We start from the raw sequence: 21927 nt of genomic DNA, 5'->3' as shown, positions 1-21927 counted from the left end.
CGCTCAAAAATAGAACACAAAATATGAAAGAACAGATCCACTGTTCAAGTCAATAGCAAGACAAGTACTAATACCAGTTTTTTTTCGTTACATGAATTAAAAAAATGGAAAACAGAGAAAATATTAACTTATTGTACATTCATTATCATTAATTATAAGTCAGTATTAAAAACACTTAATATATCATGGATTCTTTATTATCTTTAAACAGATAAAGATCTCCCAAAAGAAATGCTCTCTCAAACTAATTATAAAGACTGTGGACTGACCAGACCTGCTCTTCAGCTATGTTAGCCTTGTCAGCTTCGTCCGTTCTTTGCTCTTTGTCCGTATTTAGTACAACACATTTTTAATTATACAATTCAGATTTTTAGAGACCAACCAGTTCAGATGTTTGCTTGAACTGAAACAAATCTTCACACTAGGGATTACATTAATGACTGTTTTAGTAGTTGACTAATCTGCAGATTTTTTGTTCGCTTAGTTGATTATTCATGATTATTTTGTGTCATGCCCTCCATTTGTACTTCCTACTGGTGAGAATAGCTAAACATTTAGGTCCCAAGACCAATATTTGCAGTACATTTTCATAGTTTGAGGCACATATGTTAAATAAAAAATTAAAAAGTATATTATTATTCTTTTTTACTGGTTTATAAATCTGTTAATGGGTTAGTACCTACATACATTTTAGACTGCCTGACAGAATATGTTCCAAATCGTGCATTAAGATCTTCAGGAGCTGCTTTACTGAATATTCCCAGGATGAAGCACAAAAAGACTGGTGAAGAAGCTTTCTGTTTTTATGCTCCAAAAATCAAAAACTTGTTATCAGTTAATATTTGTCAGGTATCAAGTGTTACCAGCTTTTAAAACATCTTAGCTTTTTATTAGCTTTTTTGTGTTCTTTGTTTACATAAAAAATGATTTGAATGACTTGACGTTGTTCTTATTTTTATTATGTTTATTTTATTCAATATTTTATTTCACTATTTCATGTTTTTTTATTTAAATAATTTTATTGCATTAAACCTTTACTTTTAACTGTTTTATTTGTTTAATATTACTTATTGTTTTTACATTTTTTCTGTTTTATTTAATTTTATTTTTTTAGCACTTTGAGCTGCATTATATGGTATGAAAGGTGCTATATAAATAAAGTTTGTGTAAGGTGTAAGATATAACCCAACTTAATAACTTCTTTATAATCCTAAAACTTGGTTAAGAAACATTACAATGATACTAGTTTCTGTCTTATGGCATCCAATGACAATTCATTGTACTTGAATATTTGTTAAATATATTATGAAGCTAAATTTAAGAACTCCTGATTATTTGGTGATATTTGTAGTTTTTCTAAATTAAACATCTGATTTAAACATGTAAAATTGTCATGTCTGTAGTATATGAAATGCTGTTTGGCATTGCAGTGTTGATGAACAGGCACAGCTTTATTATGCTTTGTAATGAACACTAGTGATCCACATTAGTGATTCAGTTCACCAAACTGATTCATTTCGGTGTCAGATAATGAATCCTAACATCCGATTCATTTTGTGTTTTCTTTTTGTATAGTGTAAATCCGTTTAATAAATATAGGGATACAGATACAGGGAGGTACTGGGTGCCCGTGTCTCACAAACGCGTAACAAACAATGCGCTTCTCGAGAATCGGTTCCATTTACGGGAAAGAATCGGTTCACTAGACTGATTCGTTAACACCGCTAGCTGCTGCTAATGGATACAGATGCTGGTGAGGGTCTGTGACACAAACAGCGGAGCTAGCTCACATCCCTCCGGTAAATACGGTCCTGTTAGGGGGTCGTGTAGCGTGTAGAGAAGCCCATGGTCACGGGAGATGATATTTGTGCGTGTGACAGAATCTTCCGTGCCATTTAAAGTGGATTTTGGCCGCGGTGGATGTGGAATCGTGCAGCGGGAAGGCTGCTAGCGTTAGCCCGCTAGTGGAGTGTTTAAAGGCCGCCGTCCTGCGCTGCCTGCCTGCCTGCCTGGAGACGCTTTGCTGAAATCAACCGCTATCACAACAAAAACAGTTAGCTAGCTAGTTGGGTTAGCTCTGGTTAGCTAGATTAGTATCACCAGCACAGCTTCCAGAATGTAATCTATCAGCAAATATGTGTATATAAACAATGAAGACACGGACTCGGAAACTGGTGAGTTAACGGTTTTGTTGATCTTAATGCAGATGTGACTCGCTTGCTAAGCGGTTATATTATCCTGGGTTAGCTGGACCTCGCTTATCTAACCTAGCCGCTGGTCAGTGTATTTATCAGGCTTATAAACTGGCTGGACGTTTCAGAAATTGTAATTGTTTTCTTTGCTCTGATGTTGACGGAATTGTATCTATCAGTATATGGTTTATTCTGGCTGCATATTAGCTAGTTAGCGTTAGCTAGTTAGCTTAGCACTGCTAGGAGCAGGACTTTATTATTTACCCATCTACCCATCTGACCGCTATACTGCAAAAATGACAATTATATAAGCAAGTTAAATTCTTTTACAGAATATTATAATTTCAACTTATTACTAACTTTTTTTTACTTTTTAGAGTGAGTCTACACTTTTTTTAAGTAAGTCTACATAATAAAAGTGTTGCATACCATTTAAAAAATATTATTTTCCCTTAGCTCTTATTTCTTGAACATTTTGAAAATGTTATACCAACGCTATAACCCACTTTTAGTTGATAAAATCACTTAAACAAGAACAATGTGGGTAAGAAATAAGTTCATGGGACATATTAAATATGACCTGGCTAGCTACTGGTTTGTGTATCTTTCTATCAGGCTGATAAACTGACTAGAAATTAGGATTGTTTTCTTTGCTCTGGTGTTCACTGAATTATAGTTGTCAACATATGTTATATTCTGGCTGCATATTGCAGATAGCAACAATACAAAACATAGTTTGCAGGTTTAATTGCACTATTTACAAAATATTGCAATGTTCTTAACTTATTATTAACGTATGTAATAATATAATATGTACTCTATGCCTTTTAAATTGCCCTTTGGGACAGCTGTTCCTTAGAGCTTGCTAATATAAGTTTTAGCAGTTTAATACATTTACATTTTATTTAGTTTAGGTGGCCAAGATCTAAAGATTCACCAATTTTGCCAGTTAGGTCTGTGTTTTCTTGTTTACCTGCTGGATAGCTGCCATTTATTCCCATTATTTGACCATAAAACCTTTTACTTTAGTCAGTAACGTTGATTAGGTAGCTTGGTTCATATGCCAGGAGTGGGTGGTGCAGTAAGTAGCAAGGGTGTCCCCCAATCCCTTAAAATATTTTTTGTTTTGCTGCCAGAACTTGCTTAAAAATATTTATTTTTTCAATGTTAGAAACCTATCTGTTTCTCATATTGAATGGGACACGTCCCGCTAACCCCCTCGGTTCATACTCAAATGTTATCTAGTATGTTGTTTATTACATACACATACACATACACTCATTTACTCCTATTTAGCTGATCCACCTTGTAGATGTAATGTCAGAAAAAAAAGCTCTGAAGCTGTTGCTGAACAGTTATTTTGGTCACTCTCTAGTCCTTCATCAGTTATTATTGGATGTGGACCATATGATGATGTTAGCTGGATATTTCTGACTGTTCTGTGTGTTCTCAGATCAGAAGTGGCAGTGAGGTGTTTAAAAACTCCAGCAGCACTGCTGTCTCCAATTCATTTGTTGCAGAACAATGCACACTAACACACCACCACCATGTTAATGTTACTGCAGTGCTGAAAAAGACCCACCACCTAAATAATACCTGCTCTGTGGTGGTCCAGTGGGGTCCTGACCACGTAAAAAGAGGATACAAAAGTATTCAGAGAAATTGATGGACTACTGTTTATAATTATATAACTACAAAGTGCCATGTAGAAGCAAGGTGGCTGGTCAGTTTATTTACACTTTTGTAAATATAGTATATTATCTGAGCATAAGTTTTATTTGCTCAGTAAACCATTATTATAAGAACAAATACAATCCAAGCATATTTATATAGTATTTTTTATGCCCCGTGTTAATTGAAGTGTTTCCCTTTGCTCTTCTTGTGAAGTCCATTATTACGGTATTTTAAGTTACATTTTGTTGTATTTGTGTTTATTTGTATGTGATCTGAGATATGACATTTCAATGCTAAAATAAATAGTTTTAAAAATGTATTTAGATGTCTATATACAGTGTTGTGTATGCGTGTGTGTTCATGTGTTGTATAGACTGTAATATTTTTCATTTCTCTAACAAGGTCTCCAGGCTGTGAGCAAGCAAGACCTCCAGCTCTCACTGCTTCTCTCCAACTCATCCAGCTGGAGGACAGAATGGATTCCCTTGTTCCTGTACTGTTCCTGTCTTTTTTGATGGCCCCTGTCTGCTGGGCAGGGGACTGTAAAGGCCAAAGGCAGATTCTGAGAGGACCCCCAGGATATGTGACAGATGGGCCAGGAAACTATTCAGTGAATGGCAACTGTGAATGGCTTATCACAGGTGAGTGTCAACAGAAAGAAACTGACAGCAATTGTTCATACGTGTTTTTGCATTGTGCTTTGATGTGTCATCTTTGTGGCACATTTGGGACCATACACTCTTCACCCATTACGTAGTACAGACAGTGCTATATGTGAAACTCCTGTGTGCAAGTTGTTTACTCCAAAGAGTGAGTGTTTTGGAATTAAATGGTGCATTGTAGAGAATGTTTATGCTTTGGATTTGTTTTACAGCAGTTATCATGGGAATCACTATGTATGGTGATGTCTAAAATGCAAATATAGACATTTTAATCACCGTCCAAAACAACTATTTATATACTAAATATATTGACTCCTAGTGTTGGCTCACTCACTGCTGAATGTTAAACAGTTACCTAAACAGATGGTCTGTATTAAGGTCCAGTGTTAAGTACAACAATAGCTTTAAGTTAATAGAAATGAAATTGTTAGAGTAGTTTCTTCTTGACATGACATAAACTAAGAATTTGATTGTAATATTAAACCCTGTAATAATACTCTTATTATCACTAGGAATAACTAACACCAACATCTCTTGAAAAAGTTAGTCAGACCAGCTTCTTCTGTCAGCATTGTTTGAGTGTTATATTAGTTATGTCGTTACTAGTTCAATTGTACCTCTTTGATTAAATAATGTCTTGAATAAAGCAGCCTAGTATTACCTAATCCTACTGTCATCATGTGATATTAACATGTGGTTCCTGATGTTATCATGTGGTTTACCCAGCTGTACATTTTGCAGCACTGCGAGCACTTCTGCATTGTTCTCAGACTAGATTAGAGCGTATTCGATATCTGATGCAGCATTTATTGTCACTACAATATTGATACTTGGTATCAGATCAGTGCCATCTCTACTTAAAAACTTCCTAACCTATAAATAAAAAAAAGTGGGATTAGGCCTAGTTTTGGATTATACAGCGATTTGAATGGAGAATTTTCATTGAAGGGAAAACATAGTTTACTACAAAGCTTGATTTCTGTCTGGGAATCTGCCCCATACTGTATTCTACTGTAGGTATTCACAATTTTGGAGCTTGTGGAGGCATTGAACTTTTATAGTTGTCTGACTCTGCAACAGAGCATTTTAAACCTTTAGTGGGCCTATATTAGCCATTTTACATATTTCTAACCCTTGAATGTGCTGAATTGCAATATAAATCCACATATATTTTATAACTTTTTAGCATTTATTGTTGCAATACAGGATTGTTCCAGAAGGATGTATATTTCATAATTTAAGACATTCAATACAGGATATTCTGCTCATGAACAAATTATTTTTTATTCCTTCTTCTCTTTCTCTCTCTCTCTCTCTCTCTCTCTTTTCTCTCTCTCTCTCTCTCTCTCTCTCTCTCTCTCTCTCTCTCTCAGCTCCTGGTAACAATTATCGTATTGTGCTCAACTTCACCTTTATGGAGACAGAGTGCACTTATGATTACCTGTTCATCTACGATGGAGACTCCTATCAAAGCCCACTTTTAGCAAGTCTCAGTGGCACTACCCTTCCCCAACCAATAGAAGCAAAGTCTGGCAAGGTGAGCGGAGAGAGTTCTTACTGTATTACTTCATGTTTCTGTGGGTTCTGAGAAATCAGAGAAAATGCTTGGTTAAAACTCCACTACCTATTGTGAGACAATTGTGTATTTATTCTTTAATTGTTCATTTATGTTATCTAATGAGGAGAATGGATGTACTGTACCATCAAAATGACCTGGTGTGGTACAGTGGCTGATCAGTTTTGCATAGCGGGCCAAGAGCCAACAGGTTACAGGTAAATTAGGAGGGTACTGGCACTTACTGGGAGCTGAAAGAGTCTGGCTCAGGTGGTTAGATTACTGGTTGCTTGCAGAAGTGAGGGTGGAGCATGTGCATACTGAGCCAATATATCACTGGAAATTAGCAGCATTTTGTGTTTGTATTTAATACTTTAATAACTTTAATAACTTTGCAGAACAGGTAAAAACAGGTAAAGACATCAGTTAGGTGAACCTGTAGCAGCATTACAGTTGAAATTCCCAACTAGGAATTACGACATCAGAGGATAAATGGAATGCAGCCCAGGTGTTGCACCATTAGATAAGGCTTTGCACAGTTTGTGTAATAAGCAGCATCAGCGGACATTACTTTTAGATGCACTGTGAGTGCATAAGCACATGTATCTACCTGCACATTCTACTATTCCTACTCATCTGTACCTCTGATCATTTTTTTGCAGATGCTGCTCCACCTCTTCAGTGACGCTAACTACAACCTACTGGGCTTTAATGCTACCTACACCTTCTCACTATGCCCCGGGGACTGTGGAGGTCATGGGTGCTGTGATGCAGCCTCAGCCCGATGTCAGTGCCATCAGGGCTGGGGAGGGGTGGACTGCACTAAACGACTTTGCTCTGCAGAGTGTACCCAACAAGACCACGGCCACTGTGATAAGGTAGTCTGCTTCTTCAGGTTTATCTGTGCATATATAGTATATCTTTTTTTGGCCACAAACTGAAAGTATGTTAATTTATATCGGGATGTCTAAACCTTTTTAAAGTGGGTCAGATTGGATCATATAAAGTATGGGCCCGTCTTATTCATAAGTTTAAAACACTGTATTAAGAGTCACTGTATTGAAAGATTTATTCTCTGTGTATAAAATGTAAGTATAATTGTGGTGTCTGTTTCTTTTGTGCTTTCTTTCCTATAGAAGGGAGAACGTTGTCTATGTAACTTGGGCTTTGTTGGGCAGAACTGTCAGCTGGGTCTCCGCAACAACAGTGGTGTGGGACAGTGGTGGGATGTTAACACTGGTGAGACCAAGGCTCCTCCTCGGACTGCATCAGCTGGGGTCTACCTGTCCTCCAGCAGATCCTTCTACATGTTTGGAGGTATTTTTTTTTTTACATCATATTCATCCAGTGAATGATGTCATGTTTAGCATGAAGTAAAAATATAGTAAAGCTGGTGTGCTTTTATTTATTTCATGAGAATGATAAAACAATAAACAAATAATTATAACAGAGGCTTGGCCAATCATATTAGCTTAGACAAATGATTGTCTTCTGCAGAATTTTAAGGATTATGATGATTATGATGTCATGTAGTCATGTAACCTTTTATGAGCAGGAGCCAGCTGTCTGCTCAGTTGAATTTTAGTGGTGGATTCATAGAGATTTAAAAGAGGATAATAATTGTTAAAATGTTTTTGATTTGTGTTCATGTAATAAAATGGTATTAACCTGATATCAGGTGAAGCTTTCGTTGTGGAGAAGCTGAATGCTGTTGGTTTCTTTTTTTCTGAGGCTGAACTCAGCTTCTTCATTTTTAGCATATTTGCCAAATACAGCACTGGGAAAAAATGTTTTTTTGTGATTTTTTTTTTTAAAACCTCTGGAATATAATCAAGAGGAAGATGGATGATCACAAGCCATCGAACCAAGCCGAACTGCTTGAATTATTGCACCAGGAGTGGCATAAAGTAATCATTAAGCAGTATGTAAGACTGGTAGAGGAGAACATGATGCCAAGATGCATGAGAACTGTGATTAAAAACCAGGGTTATTTCTCCGATTTCTGAACTCTTAAAACTTCATGAATATGAACTTGTTTTCTTTGCATTATTTGAGGTCTGAAAGCTCTGCATCTTTATTCTTATTGCTGCCATTTCTCATTTTCTGCTAAAAAGCTTTAAATTACAATATTTTTATTTGAAATTTGGAAGAAATGTTGTCTGTAGTTTATAGAATAAAACAACTACGTTCATTTTGTTTAAACATATACCTATAAATAGCAAAATCAGAGAAACTGATTCAGAAACTGATCTGGTCTCTTATTTTTTGTTCAAGAGCTGTATGTTATTAGTCACTTTTTGCATATTTGAGGCAGCATTATTGTGTTGGTTTTGTGTTACAGGTTTTGACCTAAACAGAGCACTGGGTGACCTTGTGGAGTATGATTTTTCAACCAATAAATGGGAGAAGAAGCTGCACGTGGTTGCCCCTGTAAGATCCTTAATTGCTTTCCCCCTCTTTTGTTATTTCACACACTTAAAATCTTATAACTTATAACTTTTCTATTCTTTCTCACTTTTGTTTTTCCTTTAAAAGAGTCCACGGCATTCTCACACGGCAGTGGAATGGCAGGGTAACATGGTGATCTATGGTGGTGAGCTTTCTAACCACTCATTGGCTAGTGATGTCTGGATTTACCGCCCACAACAAGATAAATGGGAACAGCTTGGCCAGTCTTTTGCCCCAGGGGCTCCTAGGCTGGCGAATCACGCAGCTGCTGTTGTGGATAACTATCTTTACGTGTTTGGGGGTAAGTGACAGAACATATCCTCTAAATCAGATAAGAGAGTTCCAGAACGCACAGTCACGTCAAAAAGAACAGCTTGTTTAACAACATAATGATCCATTATTAAGACCTCTACCTGCAAAGCCAGCTTTTTACATTCTTACACAGTGAATTGTTTAGTTGGAACTGTAAATCACAGCTTCCTGTGATCCAGCTGTTAATGTCAGCCGGTGCACTTTGCTCAAATCTTTCTAGTGCCTTATTCATAAGCTGTAATCATGTTTGGAACTGACGTAATGACATTTCTTTAAAAAGAAAAACCCCCCAAAAATTATTTTTTTTGTTTCTCATTTGTGTCTCCGTCCACAGGGCGCACAGAAGAGGACATGTTCTCCTCCTCTCTGTATCGTTTTCAGCTGTGGAGCAAAGTCTGGGAGACCGTGCAGCCATACGGTGGAAAGCCTCCTGCAACTGCAGGCCACAGCATGGTTTTTCATGCTCTGTCCAGAACTCTGATAGTGTATGGAGGACACAGACCTACTACAGCCAGGTATGGCTTTTACACAGTGTCCCCAAAATTTATTTTAAACAGACCAAAAACAAATCAGTTCTGGAGAGCTGGAAAAACAGTGTGCTTTTTTATCGCTGATCTCCATGAGCAGCTCAGACTAGATTGTAAGCTAAAGATTTATTTTTGTAATGTCTTTCCTGATACAGTTTTTGGATAAAGGAGGAATGTTTTACCGTATTTTTCACACTATAAGGCACACCGGATTATAAAGCTCACCGGATAATAAAGCGCACCGGATTATAAAGTGCACAATCAGTGAACGTCAATTTTTCTGGTCTATTTTCATACATAAGGCACTAAGAGACACTATAAGGAACTTTTAATTCAGCAGGTCTCGCCGCTGGGGGGTGGTGGGGAATAGCGTACAAAGTTAAGTAAAGATAAGCTAAGCAAACAAAACTGTAATAAAAAAGACGTTGGTCTGGATGTTACTCTCCTGAAAACTGTTTATTTGGATGAGTGAAGCGCTTCTGTTTATTTACAGTAAGCCTAGATAACCAAATTTCTCCAGCACTGGAGGCTGGAGCATTAGCATTAGTGGCTAATGCTGCTCGACAGCGCTACACTATGGAACCCTGACTGGTGGAATTCATACATAAGGCGTGCTAGATTAAAAGGTTCACTGACAATTTTGGGAAAATTAAAGGATTTTAAGTGCACCTCCATAGTGCAAAAAAATATGCTTGTTTTTTCTTAAGCTTGTTCCTTAAACATTTTGGGGATTAAAGATTAGACATACACTGATAAAAGCACTGATAATGGTAAGAATAAGATTATTGTTTTACTGAACTTTGTAAGTGTAAGATTATTTAGATTAGTTTAATTTTAACTCAGAACAAGCACAGAAAGCCACCAGTCAAGTTAGTCTGATTCACGTGTCCAAAGCAAGGTAAATCAATGATTTTTGCTTGATTTAAGTCTCATTTTGCTTATTTTAAGAAATCTTACAAAGACAAATTTGCTTACCCAATTGCCAGATTTTTTGTGTAATATATTTTCTTTTTGATGGAAAATCTGTCTGGGAAAATGCGTCTTTAAGCATTTATTAGGATGTTTTGCACAAAGTGTAGACTTGGTATTTGTAGAAGGCATCTTTGAACTGACTGATCTTTCTCTTTCTTTCTCAGGTTCAGTGTGCGGGTAAATTCCACAGATATTTTCCAGGTGGATAAGCGTTACTGGACCTCCCTGCGTTCACGCTTTCCTGCTAACGGACCTCGAGAGAGAGCCTTCCATTCAGCCTCCATTATTGGCAATTACATGGTCGTGTATGGTTAGTGATGGTCTTTCTGCTTTACACGCAGTAAATGTCATTGCACAGCAACTAAGTTACTTACTTTGTATGTAATTCCACAATTAGTGTTTCTTTGGTGAAGCATGTTTTGCATTGTATTAAAACGTGATTATAATGGCCGGTCTTTTTTCACTTTAGGTGGCAATGTGCACATCCATTACATGGAGGAAAAGTGCTATGATAAAGAGATCTTCTTCTACCACCTTGGATGCCACCAGTGGGTTTCTGGTGGAGAGAGTCTGCGGCACCGTAAGTGTGTGTTTGGCAATAGAATGAAAAGTGAAGAACTAGTTATAAGTGGACAGAGGGTAAAAATATTGGAAGTAAGCATGTGATTTTTTTATTTTTTTTGTACAATAGGAAGCCAGTCTTCAAGAGGCCGTTACTCCCATGTAGCTGCTGTGATGGATGGTCGTGTACTGCTTGTGGCTGGAGGTTACAGCGGGGTTGCACTTGGTGATCTGGTAGCTTACAAAGTCCCACTGTTTGTCATCAGTGATCCTGCAGACAGGGTGAGTTCAATTAGTAGATTAAACACTACAACACTTCTTGGCAGTGTAGCAACAGTCCCAAATTTGTAGTCTCAATTTGTAGACTGTGTGCTTACTGTAAACTGGTGAATTTTAAAGACTGTGAAATCACTTTGAAACCTTTCCAGCTTTATGTAAATTAAGCTCTTTGAAAGCACTTTTTGATGTGGCATGTCTCACATATACACATCCTTTTTGTGTGGAGCAAACTCAAATATTTTAAGGATTTTAAAAAGTAAATTAGTCCTCAACTCCAAACTAGCAATATCCTAGGTATGCTTGACTCTTGGAATTAGCATTTTTGAGGTGGTTGACACAAGGGGTCACATACGTTTTCCACTAGCACTATGAGTCTTTAATGGTTGTTTTCAGTGAAGAAATGCATTATCATAAATGTTTGTGTTAGTATTTTAGGCGCATTATATTTGTCAATACCATTGGTTTTCATGAAGATTAGATGATATTTTATTGCAAATTTATGCAAAAAAACCCATATAAAATCCAAAAGGTTTCCCATGCTTTCTTTTCCAAATCTGAAAACTTTACAGTAGAATGAAATGATGTTCTGTGTTTGTTTAATAGGATGCAGTGTGTGCTGAGGCTCCAGACGAGAGTTTATGTCTTAAAAACCCAGAGTGCAGTTGGTGTGAGGGTCGCTGTCGGGAGTATCAGCCAACTAACCCGGTAACCATCTTCTGTTCCTTTTCTTTAAATATTAAATATAAAATGTATATTCCCCATTTTATTACTGTGTAATTTTGCCTGTTTTTTTTATTTCCCTTTTTTCTTTACTTTTTATCTGCAGTTTTTTGATGTGCAGCTCTTGTGTGTTTGTCTGTGTGTGTGTGTGTCCATAGTGTGGTAGCAATGGCTGTTTGGGTTTGGCCCGTTTCCTCTCTGACTGCCAGTCATGTTTGGTATTCAGTGGGGTGGCCAACTCTCTTCCCCGTGCTCCCGGTAACTTCGGCTGGTGTGTGCAGAATGATTCCTGTTTGCCAGTCTCAGGTAGGAATATGGAAGAAAGTGAGAGCAGAATAGCTAATTATTAAGCAAAGAGTTTCATGATGCTGATGGGTCCTGATGCTAATATGTACCTGCAGAACGTTTTTGGCAAATCAGTATTTCATGACCTAAATCCTTTTCTTAGTCGGTGAAATGGTGATTTGCTCAGTGTTCTGTGGTTGCAGGTTGGTCATCATGGTCTCCTGTGCATTGGGGTACACCAGATTTCCCTGTTTGTGTGATAACGAATGCCATAGACTGCTTATGAGACAATCCTCAGTACTGGATAGACTCTGTGTTGAACTGTGAACTTTAACCCCTGGCAGAGCAAAGTGTGTGCCGCGTGGACCAGATCTCAGGGGCGTACGGCTGGTGGGGGATGCGCACGCGTTTCCTGACCTCCCTCCCCTTCTGTCGCACCGAGAACTATGTCCCGGGACTGCACCTGCTCACCTTCCAGCACCCCCGCAACCAGTCACAGCCTGACAAGGTATGTCAGAAACATCACGACACACTGACCTGCACCATCCCTGTACCCTCAGTCCCTTCTGCAGTATCTCTGGACCTCTGTTTGGGAGTCTTTTCTGTTGCTCTTCATCTATTGTTAGTTTCTTTCTTGCTTCATATTTTCCTTCAGTAACATCAGTACTCCCTCCAAACAGTCTTTGTATGCAGATACATATAGTTTTAAACAAATAAACAGAATTGAAATAGCACAAAAATAGTAGTATATTTTTATTAATTAAACAAAGGCAGAGGCGTATTTGTCAGTATGTTCTTGCATGAGCCATATGTAAAGGTAATGTTGACTGTTAAAGATGAAAGAGTGATTTCCATTGTTCATTTAACTTTATATTAGAAGATACTGACATCAAGTGAATATTGAATTTAGGGCAGAACAAACAGGATATACTGTTTGTTTAAATATTTGTACAAATCTTCTGATAACTTTATGGAGCTAACTTTTGCTGCACCTGTTACTGACACAGATGATGCTCAGAGTGCTCTCGCTCTCTCTCCCTCTGTCTCGCGCTCTCACTCCCTCACTTTCTCTCGCTCTCTCTGTGCTGAGCTGAGCCATGATTTTGGAAGCTACACTATGGGCCCTATTTCACGATCTATAGATGAGCCATCGACCTAGCACTTTGCAGCTTGATTTGTGGTGTGTTGGTGTGTCTTTGCTCACATGAGGACACAAAAAATACGGCTTGCGGGTTTCGAAACGTGTTAAAAGGCATGTACTAATTATCCTAATAAAGCATGTTGTGTTTTTGGCATAATGTGAAATAAACCAGTCCAGGTGTCACTTGTCAAATACTGTAAGAGGCAGGTGCACTCTGACTTTGGTGGATTAGTATTTTAACAGTGCGGTGCTTCTGCGCTTCATCAAAGGTAACTGACCTGCTCATTCACTCTGTGAAGATGCTAGATTTGATAATTTACAGGAACAGCAATGTTTTTTATTTGTATGCTGTTTATCGTTGATGTGTGTGTGTGTGTGTGAGCAATGTACCTGAACACACCTCACTTTCAGACCAACAAACCCATCAGCGTAGATATATTTGGCATATTTAAAGTGCTTGGGTACAATGCGTGAGCATCTGGACGGGCCCTTTGATTTAAGTGCTCTATTTATGCAAATGCTTCTAGTGAATTCACCAGCAGTCACCACTGCCTCAACAGTAGCTACATTTGTTTAACTTTTTTCGTTATCCATATATTTATAACATTTAAAGTCAAGCCTAACCATTACCAGTTTTGTTGCAGTAAATACATCATTTTCTTCATGCATCATAGTGATATTTTTTATGTCACTATCTGATATACCGTCAAAAAACGTCTAAAGCCAGAAAATCTAATCTAATCTCTTTTACTTCTTTCTTCCTTCCTTGTTTTCATTCCTTCATTTATTCCTTTCTCCATGTATATCTTTGTATCTGTTTGTCTGTGTATGTATTTGTTTGTCTATATTTTCTACCTCTGTTTTTTCCTCTTCTCAGGTCTCCATTCTAAGAAGTACCTCAATCACGCTCAACCCCTCCACTGAGATGGATGTCACGCTGCAGTTCCGTGGCTTTATTCACCCCTTGTGGGGTTCCCCGCCTCCCCAGGAGACTGTCGCCATGTGGGCCAGGATCCAGAAGATTCACTTCACTGCTCAGATGGCTGCAGGGCCCAACTCTGTACAGCTGGTGAGAGGACAACACACACACACTGCACGCAGTTTTACTTGTAATGTTCTTCTATTTTGTTAAATAAAACAGGCAATATGCTGCCTATTATAACAGGGATATCATGATACTGTGATTCTGTCGTACTCAATATATTGCAGTATAATTCTTTATGATACTTCACGACATCTGTGTTACTGAAGAGGATAAAATAATACTTAATAAAATAAGAAAATACCAGGAATTATGGATTTATTGATCAATATTCTTTACCTCAGGTTTACCCTATTTATTTGATTAGTTTCACTATGTGGAGTAATGAAGCAGTAAGTTTAGTAAGACAAATTGGTATTTAACGCCATGTATTGATAATGTATCGCAAGTAAAAACAGTACAATATTTTGCAACATTCGTTATTTCCTCCTATCCCTAGTCTGATTAAAGTTACTGCTAATGGCGCCGAGTGGTCCAGCGGTCTAAAGCGCTGCCACTATGAGCAGGAGGTCGCCGGTTCAAACCCCAGCTCATGCAGCTTTGCCATCAAGCTGCCGGCGTTACTCTGGGTGGGTAGATGGCGCTCTTTCCCCACATCACTCCTATGGTGATGTCTGCAGCTGATGTACCAGAGCCGAGCCGCTGTGCTTTCCTCCAAGAGCGCTGGCTGCTCGGCAATGCTGCATCAGCAGCAGCTCGAAAAGAAGCGGTGGCTGACTTCACATGTATCGGAGGAAGCATGTGTTAGTCTTCACCCTCCTGGTGTGTTGAGGTATCACTAGTGATAGGGGGAATCCTAATGAATGGGTTGGGTAATTGGCTGTGTTGTGTAAATTGGGGAGAAAATGGGAAAAATTAGAAATAAAATTATATAAAGATACTGCTAATGAAATAGGATAAGTTCTGCTTTTTAATTTAATATATGTATCCTGTTCTGAGGTTCTGAGTGATAAAATATCAAAAATGTGTTTAAAACCATCTCACCGTTATTGATAAATGATTCAATTAAATTGTCTTGGTTAAATGTCATAATATTGACATCAAATTCTTTTGTGGCTTCAGACGGATGTGCTGGGAAGCTGGTCCGCTCAGGAGGAGAAGGAGAGCCGCCTCCTGACACGGCAGAATGGATCTTGCCTGTTTCAGAACCTGACGCGGGGAAACCGATATCTGGTCCAGGCAGAGGGCTACCTCAACAACTCTGCCTCAGGCCAGACTAGTGAGATGACTCTCATCTGGAATAGAACTGCCCTACCTGGAGGAAGCGTAAGGACATACTTTATTGTATTTTGTTTAAATAATTAATTAATTTTTTTGTGAAAACATTGAACTCATTTTTTCTTATTATGTAAATTTTTTAGGAGATCTCTTTCCTCTTTCTGGAGCCCTACCGCTCTGAGTCCTGTTCCGAATATCGCTCCTGCTCAGCCTGTCTGTCTGATCAGTCCTGCGGCTGGTGTCCCACCACCAATATATGTGCACTGCGTGCCAATGTCAGTCATGAGCCCTGTCTAGAGCCACGAGGAGAAGAGCGCCACCTGCTGCTTAACCCCCAGCACTGTACGCTGTGTGAGGAGTACAGAGACTGTGCAGCATGCACTCAGGTACTACATAATGTCCACCTGCCTAAACAAAACCTCAGCACATAATACAGGATTAAGCCACACAATATTAAGAGATTTGTTGAAATATTTAATTGATATGATTTTCCTAACACATTGAAATGAATATGACGTAGCGGCAAAATCAAATGTACCTATATTCTAAATATACTAAGTATATAATATAATATACCACTGTTACCATTAGACAATTGACACTGTTAAAGGTAGTTCGGTCTAAGCTATTATTGTTTCCTACCCAGGACCCCTATTGTGAGTGGCAAATCAACTCCAGTAAGAAAGGTGATTACCTGTGTAGTCGCCGTGGGAGGCTGGAAGGATCCATCCGTGACCCCAGAGGCTGCCCGAAAGTCTGTAATCAGTAAGTGTAAACTGATTATTATCTAACTTGACCATTTTCCTTTCATTGATTGCTATTGATTTTCATCATCATGCTTTTATTTTTCTGCTTGTAACAGGAGAACAACATGTGCAGAGTGTCTGTCCAACTCCAGCCAGTGTGCATGGTGCGAGTCTGCTCAGTCCTGCTTCTACTTTGCTGCTTATCTCACTAAGTTCCCTTATGGAGAGTGCAGAGACTGGTATGACAGGTAGGACACTGGAAAGACATCTGGAAATCTTAATGGTATTAAATGTACATTGACTCTATGGTTGAAAAACCCACCTTTTATGGGTTGTAAAGTATTATTTTGTGAGTAAGGTTTTACACTGGCCAGCGTGCTTATGGCAAGGTGATGTGAATTATTAGAATTTGTGCAAAAAAAAAATCAAACCTGTTATATGACTTGTGGAATTTCAGTGTATTGCATTACCATATATGAAAAGGTATGCTCTGTGTCACAGGCATATGAATATATGATCTGACTGGAGCTTTTTAATGATCAGATATTTATTTTTTTTTCTCTCTTTTTGTAGTGTTCACTCAGTTCCTCAGTGTAAGCAGTGCTCAGCTTTAGCCACATGTACAGAATGCCTGCAGACATTCCAGTGTGGCTGGTGTGGCGACTACAACAACCCTACTATTGGCAGGTGGGGTATAATAAACACAGCTTTATTAAGTAAAGGCTGTTCATATAATTAAATGTACAGTATAATTCTTTTTGATGTTTTAAATGTTTAAAATTATTTAATGCATCTAATTTCTGACCACCTTCAGACAGCCTAGAAACGAAGTTGAGTTTTTCTTTTACCTCTTATTTATTTTTATTTCTTTTGTCTTTTTACTCATTTTATTTCTGATTTTAGCCTTTTATTTTATCGCTACCATGCTTTTTTTAAGCTACTAATTTTTTTTCTTCTATTATTTTTTATTTGTGTTAATTTTTTAATTATTTATCTGTTTATTTGACTGTCATATTTATGAGCCTGCCCACTTATACTTTTATTCTGAGCTTTTTTTTAATTTCTTTTTAATTAAATCATTAATGTTGTTCTGTCCCTGTTTTTATGTTTAAGGTGTTTGAAAGGTGACTGGGGAGGAATGAATGACCCATCAGTGACTAACTGCTCCATAGCTGTAGCTGAAGTGAAAGCCACCAGGTAAAACTAAGCCCAGTTAACTCCAGATCTAGGCATATCTTATCACATCATATCTTTAACCTTAGTTTTTTTTCAGTACTAAACTTTTTAATAAAGTTTATCCATTTCAAATTAAAATCCCTTTTGTCGCTTTAGTCCTGAGCCACAGACTTTATCCCCCCCACGACCGATGGAGCTTGAGATGGAGCTGGAGCTCCTGGAGGGGGTGGAGGGTGATGGAGATGCTGTATGGTCCTATCCGTCTTGTCCAGATGTGGAGGAGTGCCGGTTGGGGCTCCATACCTGCCACCCCTCTGCCACCTGTGTAAACACTCCCACCTCTTATGAGTGCCATTGTGAGAGGGGCTTCACTGGAGATGGAGAACATTACTGCAATCAAACGTGAGCCATGCATTACGATCTAATGATATTGCAGCATCAATTATTGTTTAGAAAAGTGCCTGATTCTCTTATCTTTTCTTATAGATGCTACAACGAGTGTCGTGAGGGCCAGTGCAGTGGCAGTCCGTTATTTGAATGCGAGTGTTCCCTGGGATGGACCTCAGACCCGGCTACTCTAGTGCTGAGTGGGGTGGAGTGTGACGTTGACTGTGGGTGTAACTTCCACAGCACCTGCATCACAGCACCAGGAATTTGTGACCACTGCCAGGGTAAAATACTCAACTTTATCTAACTCGCTTTATTTTAACTCTCTTTAACTGGGATACAAAACTCTGGTTGGTTCCTGTCATCTTTGGTCATGCACTATTTATCTTTATTTGTCTCAGTGTAATTTCTAGAGTTTACAGTTTCATACTCCGATGGCATTAAAGTCTCCTACCTAGGCCCAATCCTATTTCTTTTTCATTCACCTACCCAGAGTTACAAGGAGAAGGGGGGCATACCTCCCCCTAAGAATTGGAACCCTTCAAGCACCCTGTATACCGCTCTGGGAAAACAAATAAGAGACTATTTTAAAATGAGTTTCTTTGATTTTACCAAATTGAAAACCTCTGGAATATAATCAAAAGGGAGATGCATGATCACAAGCCATCAAACCAAACTGAACTGCTTGAATTTTTGCACCAGGAGTGGCATAAAATTATCCAAAATCAGTGTGCAAGACTGGTGGAGGAGAACATGCCAATAGTGTGATTAAAAACCAGGGTTATTCCACCAAATTTTGATTTTTGAACTTTTGAATTGCATTATTTAGGTCTGAAAGCTCTGTATCTTTTTTGTTATTTCAGCAATTTCTCATTTTCTGCAAATAAATGCTCTAAATTACAATATTTTTATTTGGAATTTGGGAGAAATGTTGTCTGTAGTTTATAGAATAAAACAACAATGTTCATTTTACTCAAATATATACCTATAAATAGCAAAATCAGAGAAACTGATTTAGAAACTTTCTAGCTGTGGAGCACTAAAGCTCAGTAACCTAGTTTCTCCTGGTTAAGTAGTGTACTTGTATGGGCGTTGTATGTCTTTAGAAAAGGAGCAGGTGATGCAGCAATTAATTATTTTTGTCCATACCTTAAATCCTCTGAAATTAGATTTTATTAACTTTTATTTTCTCAGATTTTTTTCATTCCATTCCTGAAATGCTGCAGCCTCTGCCTTCTGTTGAACCATTTAAGCTGGAACAGGAAAGTTAGCTAGCTACTTAGATAGACTACTCGGGTTTATTTTATGCTTGTTATGAAGAAAATGCCCATAAAACATTGAAACTACACATTTAACTATGGCAATAAAAATGCTGAAATTTGTGAAGTTCTCATGCTGCTATCTTGCCAGTTAGTCTCATCACCCCTTTGTTTTGAGTGTGCTCCTGAAAAATCTCAGGGTTATGTAGCTCTAACACCTCAACCTCCCATCCAGCCTATCATAAATTGGGACACATTCCCCCTAGATGTACACACAGAAAACAGAGGGATAGGGAAAAGTGGTATGGCCAAGCTGTGAAATGGGATTGAGCATAAGTGTACTGATTCATGTCCTTTCTCCTTTAGACTGGACCACAGGGCCCCACTGTGAGCACTGTCGGCCAGGTAGCTTTGGTTCTGCTCTGGCTGATGGGGAGGGATGTGTTCCTTGTCAGTGTAATGGGCATGGAGACCCGCTACAAGGCTACTGCCACAACCAGACAGGCCAGTGCTACTGTACTCACCACACCCATGGACCACATTGTGAATTCTGTCTGCCTGGCTACTATGGAGACCCCAGGTAAGACTTCATTTGAATGAAGGACTGTTTGTTCTTACTGTGAGCTTGCTTAGCGTCATCCGAAAGACATTTAATAAAAGGTTAATCATATTATGATGAATACACCATGTGCATTGTTACCAATTGCTCTAGGAGGAATAGTTGTAAAATCGATAATTAACATTTAATGTGCAAGTAGACTCTTTTTGTCTCTGTACAGGCTGGAGCAATATGGTACATTTATGAATATGAACTACTTTTGTTGAAGATGTATAAATATAAGATTAGGATTTTTGGTTTCGAGACACTTTTAACTGTCTTTTTGTCCTCTCTTTCTCAGGAACAATGGCACATGTTTTCGGCAGTGTCAGGGTCGTTCTGTTTTACTGTCATCTTCAGCTACCTCAACTCTACCCGTCTCCTCCTCTCTTGGCTGGCGTGGGGCAGCAGGGGGTCAGGGTGGTCTCTCGCACTGTCTGTGGGTCCTGTCTGTCTCTGAGGATCTCGCACCTTGTGTGCCAGGCCAGCTTTGCCCACCTGTTGCACTGACCCTGCATCCAGACTCTTACACAGAATGCACAGTATGTATTTTATGAGATGATTTGCAAAAAATGTAATGAAAATGTTTGTCATTTTTAAAAGCATAGATACTCATGCACATTTAAAAAAAAAATATATATATATATATATATATTATAATACTAAACAAACGGAATTCATCTAGTGTTTTTTTTAATCTAGGTTGTAGATTTTCATCTATTTTTTGTTTTTATACATCAATTGCATATGATTAGAGAGTGTTGCTGTCACACGAACAGATTTACGACTCAAGGTCTGTCCATAGGGCACATTGTTCCAAAACTCCTGGTTTTTGTGCAGCAAGGGTTTCTTTCTTTCGTACCTACCATAAAAAATACCCACTCAAAATCCATTCTAACCATGTAATGTGCTGCATCTATTTTTTTGCATTTTTTATGTAGTATTAAAAGTACAGGTTTCTAACCATTTGCATTTTTATAATTTACATTTTTACAAATGGTTCTTAAAGACATTTTCTTGAGCTTTATTTGTTTTTCTCTCTCGCTTGCAATATTGTAAAAATAAAGAAATGTCCATGTTTTAAGTAAAAAAAAAAAGACAAGGTTTTAATTTGCAGTGTCCTAATTGTTTTATCTGAGTGTTTGCAGTGAAGTCATGTTTTTTTTCTCTTGCAGAACTCGTATGTGTATATTTTTGATGGGCTGCCACATTTTCTGGATAATGGTGTGATGCACTCTGACCACAATCTAATTGGAGCCTTTTGTGGCAAAACTCGAAATCAACCTATCACAGTTGAAGCCACATCTGGTAATCGGTTCTGCTCTCTGCATTTCGTGCTTAACTTGTCTTCCCACATCTAGAAATAAATAATGATGTATTTAAAACGTTATTTTCTGATGCTGACCTCTTTTTCGTGCTGCAGGTGTTATCTCTGTCTACTTCGAGGCCAATGTGTCCTTGGCTCATCCTCAGGGTTTTAATGCCTCGTTCTGGGTGCGGCGCTGTGCTGAGGGAGGCTCTGGGGCAGACAGTGATGGCTCATCAGAATGCCAGGGCATGGCTGAGTGCCATGATGGAATCTGCCAGTGTCCCAGTGGTTATGGTGGGCCACTCTGTGACAGACTCATCTGCCCAGAGAATTGTGGAGCTGATGAGGGACGAGGAATCTGCAACATGGTGAGAGAGAATGCTAATCAGTGTCGGATAACTGACTAAAACTATTCATAAAAGCATTCTTCTGAAATAGCAGTCATGTTTTACTGCATTGCAGCTTTAGGGGTAGAATGAAATTGCTCAAAGACCACTGCAAAACTTTTAGCACTTTTATTGCTCATACAGCAGAACCACCTTAAACTCTTAGACCCCCTTTTATACCTGATCACTTTGTGTGAGTTGTATCTTTATTGTATCCTAATAAGATTTTAACCACATGCATTTACGCTTGGTAGTCAAATACATCTTATGTTAATTGGGACATCTTATTCGTGTGTGGTTCAGTTTAATGTAAAACTGATTCCTTTCTTCTGCTCTAAAGATTGTAGCTGCCTTGAAATTTACATTCATTCTTCAAAACTGCGCACATTGATACATGTATAAACATCTCCTTCTTCTCCAACAACAAAAAATGTCATATTTGAGAGACGACTCTTAGCTTTATAAAGGGCAATAAATG

General features: G+C 38.3%; 1 protein-coding gene across 2 annotated transcripts in view; it reads left to right on the top strand.

Moving 5' to 3' along the window:
* Positions 1-1717: 1717 nt before the first annotated feature.
* megf8 (multiple EGF-like-domains 8) overlaps positions 1718-21927 on the top strand; it is a 37756-nt gene continuing 17546 nt past the window's right edge. Inside the window, exons 1-27 of one of the 2 annotated variants that reach the window (XM_049464118.1) lie at positions 1718-2174; positions 4269-4507; positions 5902-6065; positions 6746-6961; positions 7220-7322; positions 8425-8513; positions 8619-8832; positions 9178-9358; positions 10507-10652; positions 10812-10922; positions 11034-11185; positions 11786-11887; positions 12061-12208; positions 12532-12695; positions 14206-14397; positions 15433-15636; positions 15732-15974; positions 16235-16353; positions 16451-16582; positions 16908-17021; positions 17448-17531; positions 17667-17912; positions 17997-18181; positions 19523-19736; positions 20056-20296; positions 20930-21062; positions 21178-21431. In XM_049464118.1, the coding sequence (XP_049320075.1) occupies positions 4342-4507; positions 5902-6065; positions 6746-6961; positions 7220-7322; positions 8425-8513; positions 8619-8832; positions 9178-9358; positions 10507-10652; positions 10812-10922; positions 11034-11185; positions 11786-11887; positions 12061-12208; positions 12532-12695; positions 14206-14397; positions 15433-15636; positions 15732-15974; positions 16235-16353; positions 16451-16582; positions 16908-17021; positions 17448-17531; positions 17667-17912; positions 17997-18181; positions 19523-19736; positions 20056-20296; positions 20930-21062; positions 21178-21431 (4317 nt within the window). In that variant the 5' untranslated portion in view covers positions 1718-2174; positions 4269-4341. Of the gene's footprint in view, positions 2175-4268; positions 4508-5901; positions 6066-6745; positions 6962-7219; positions 7401-8424; positions 8514-8618; positions 8833-9177; positions 9359-10506; positions 10653-10811; positions 10923-11033; positions 11186-11785; positions 11888-12060; positions 12209-12531; positions 12696-14205; positions 14398-15432; positions 15637-15731; positions 15975-16234; positions 16354-16450; positions 16583-16907; positions 17022-17447; positions 17532-17666; positions 17913-17996; positions 18182-19522; positions 19737-20055; positions 20297-20929; positions 21063-21177; positions 21432-21927 lie in introns of both variants that reach the window. The other variant, XM_049464114.1, reaches the window with a different exon arrangement.

The sequence above is a fragment of the Astyanax mexicanus genome, chromosome 1 (assembly GCF_023375975.1).
Source record: "Astyanax mexicanus isolate ESR-SI-001 chromosome 1, AstMex3_surface, whole genome shotgun sequence".
Classification (NCBI taxonomy): Eukaryota; Metazoa; Chordata; class Actinopteri; order Characiformes; family Acestrorhamphidae; genus Astyanax; species Astyanax mexicanus.
This window is presented reverse-complemented; position numbering and strand designations above follow the sequence as displayed.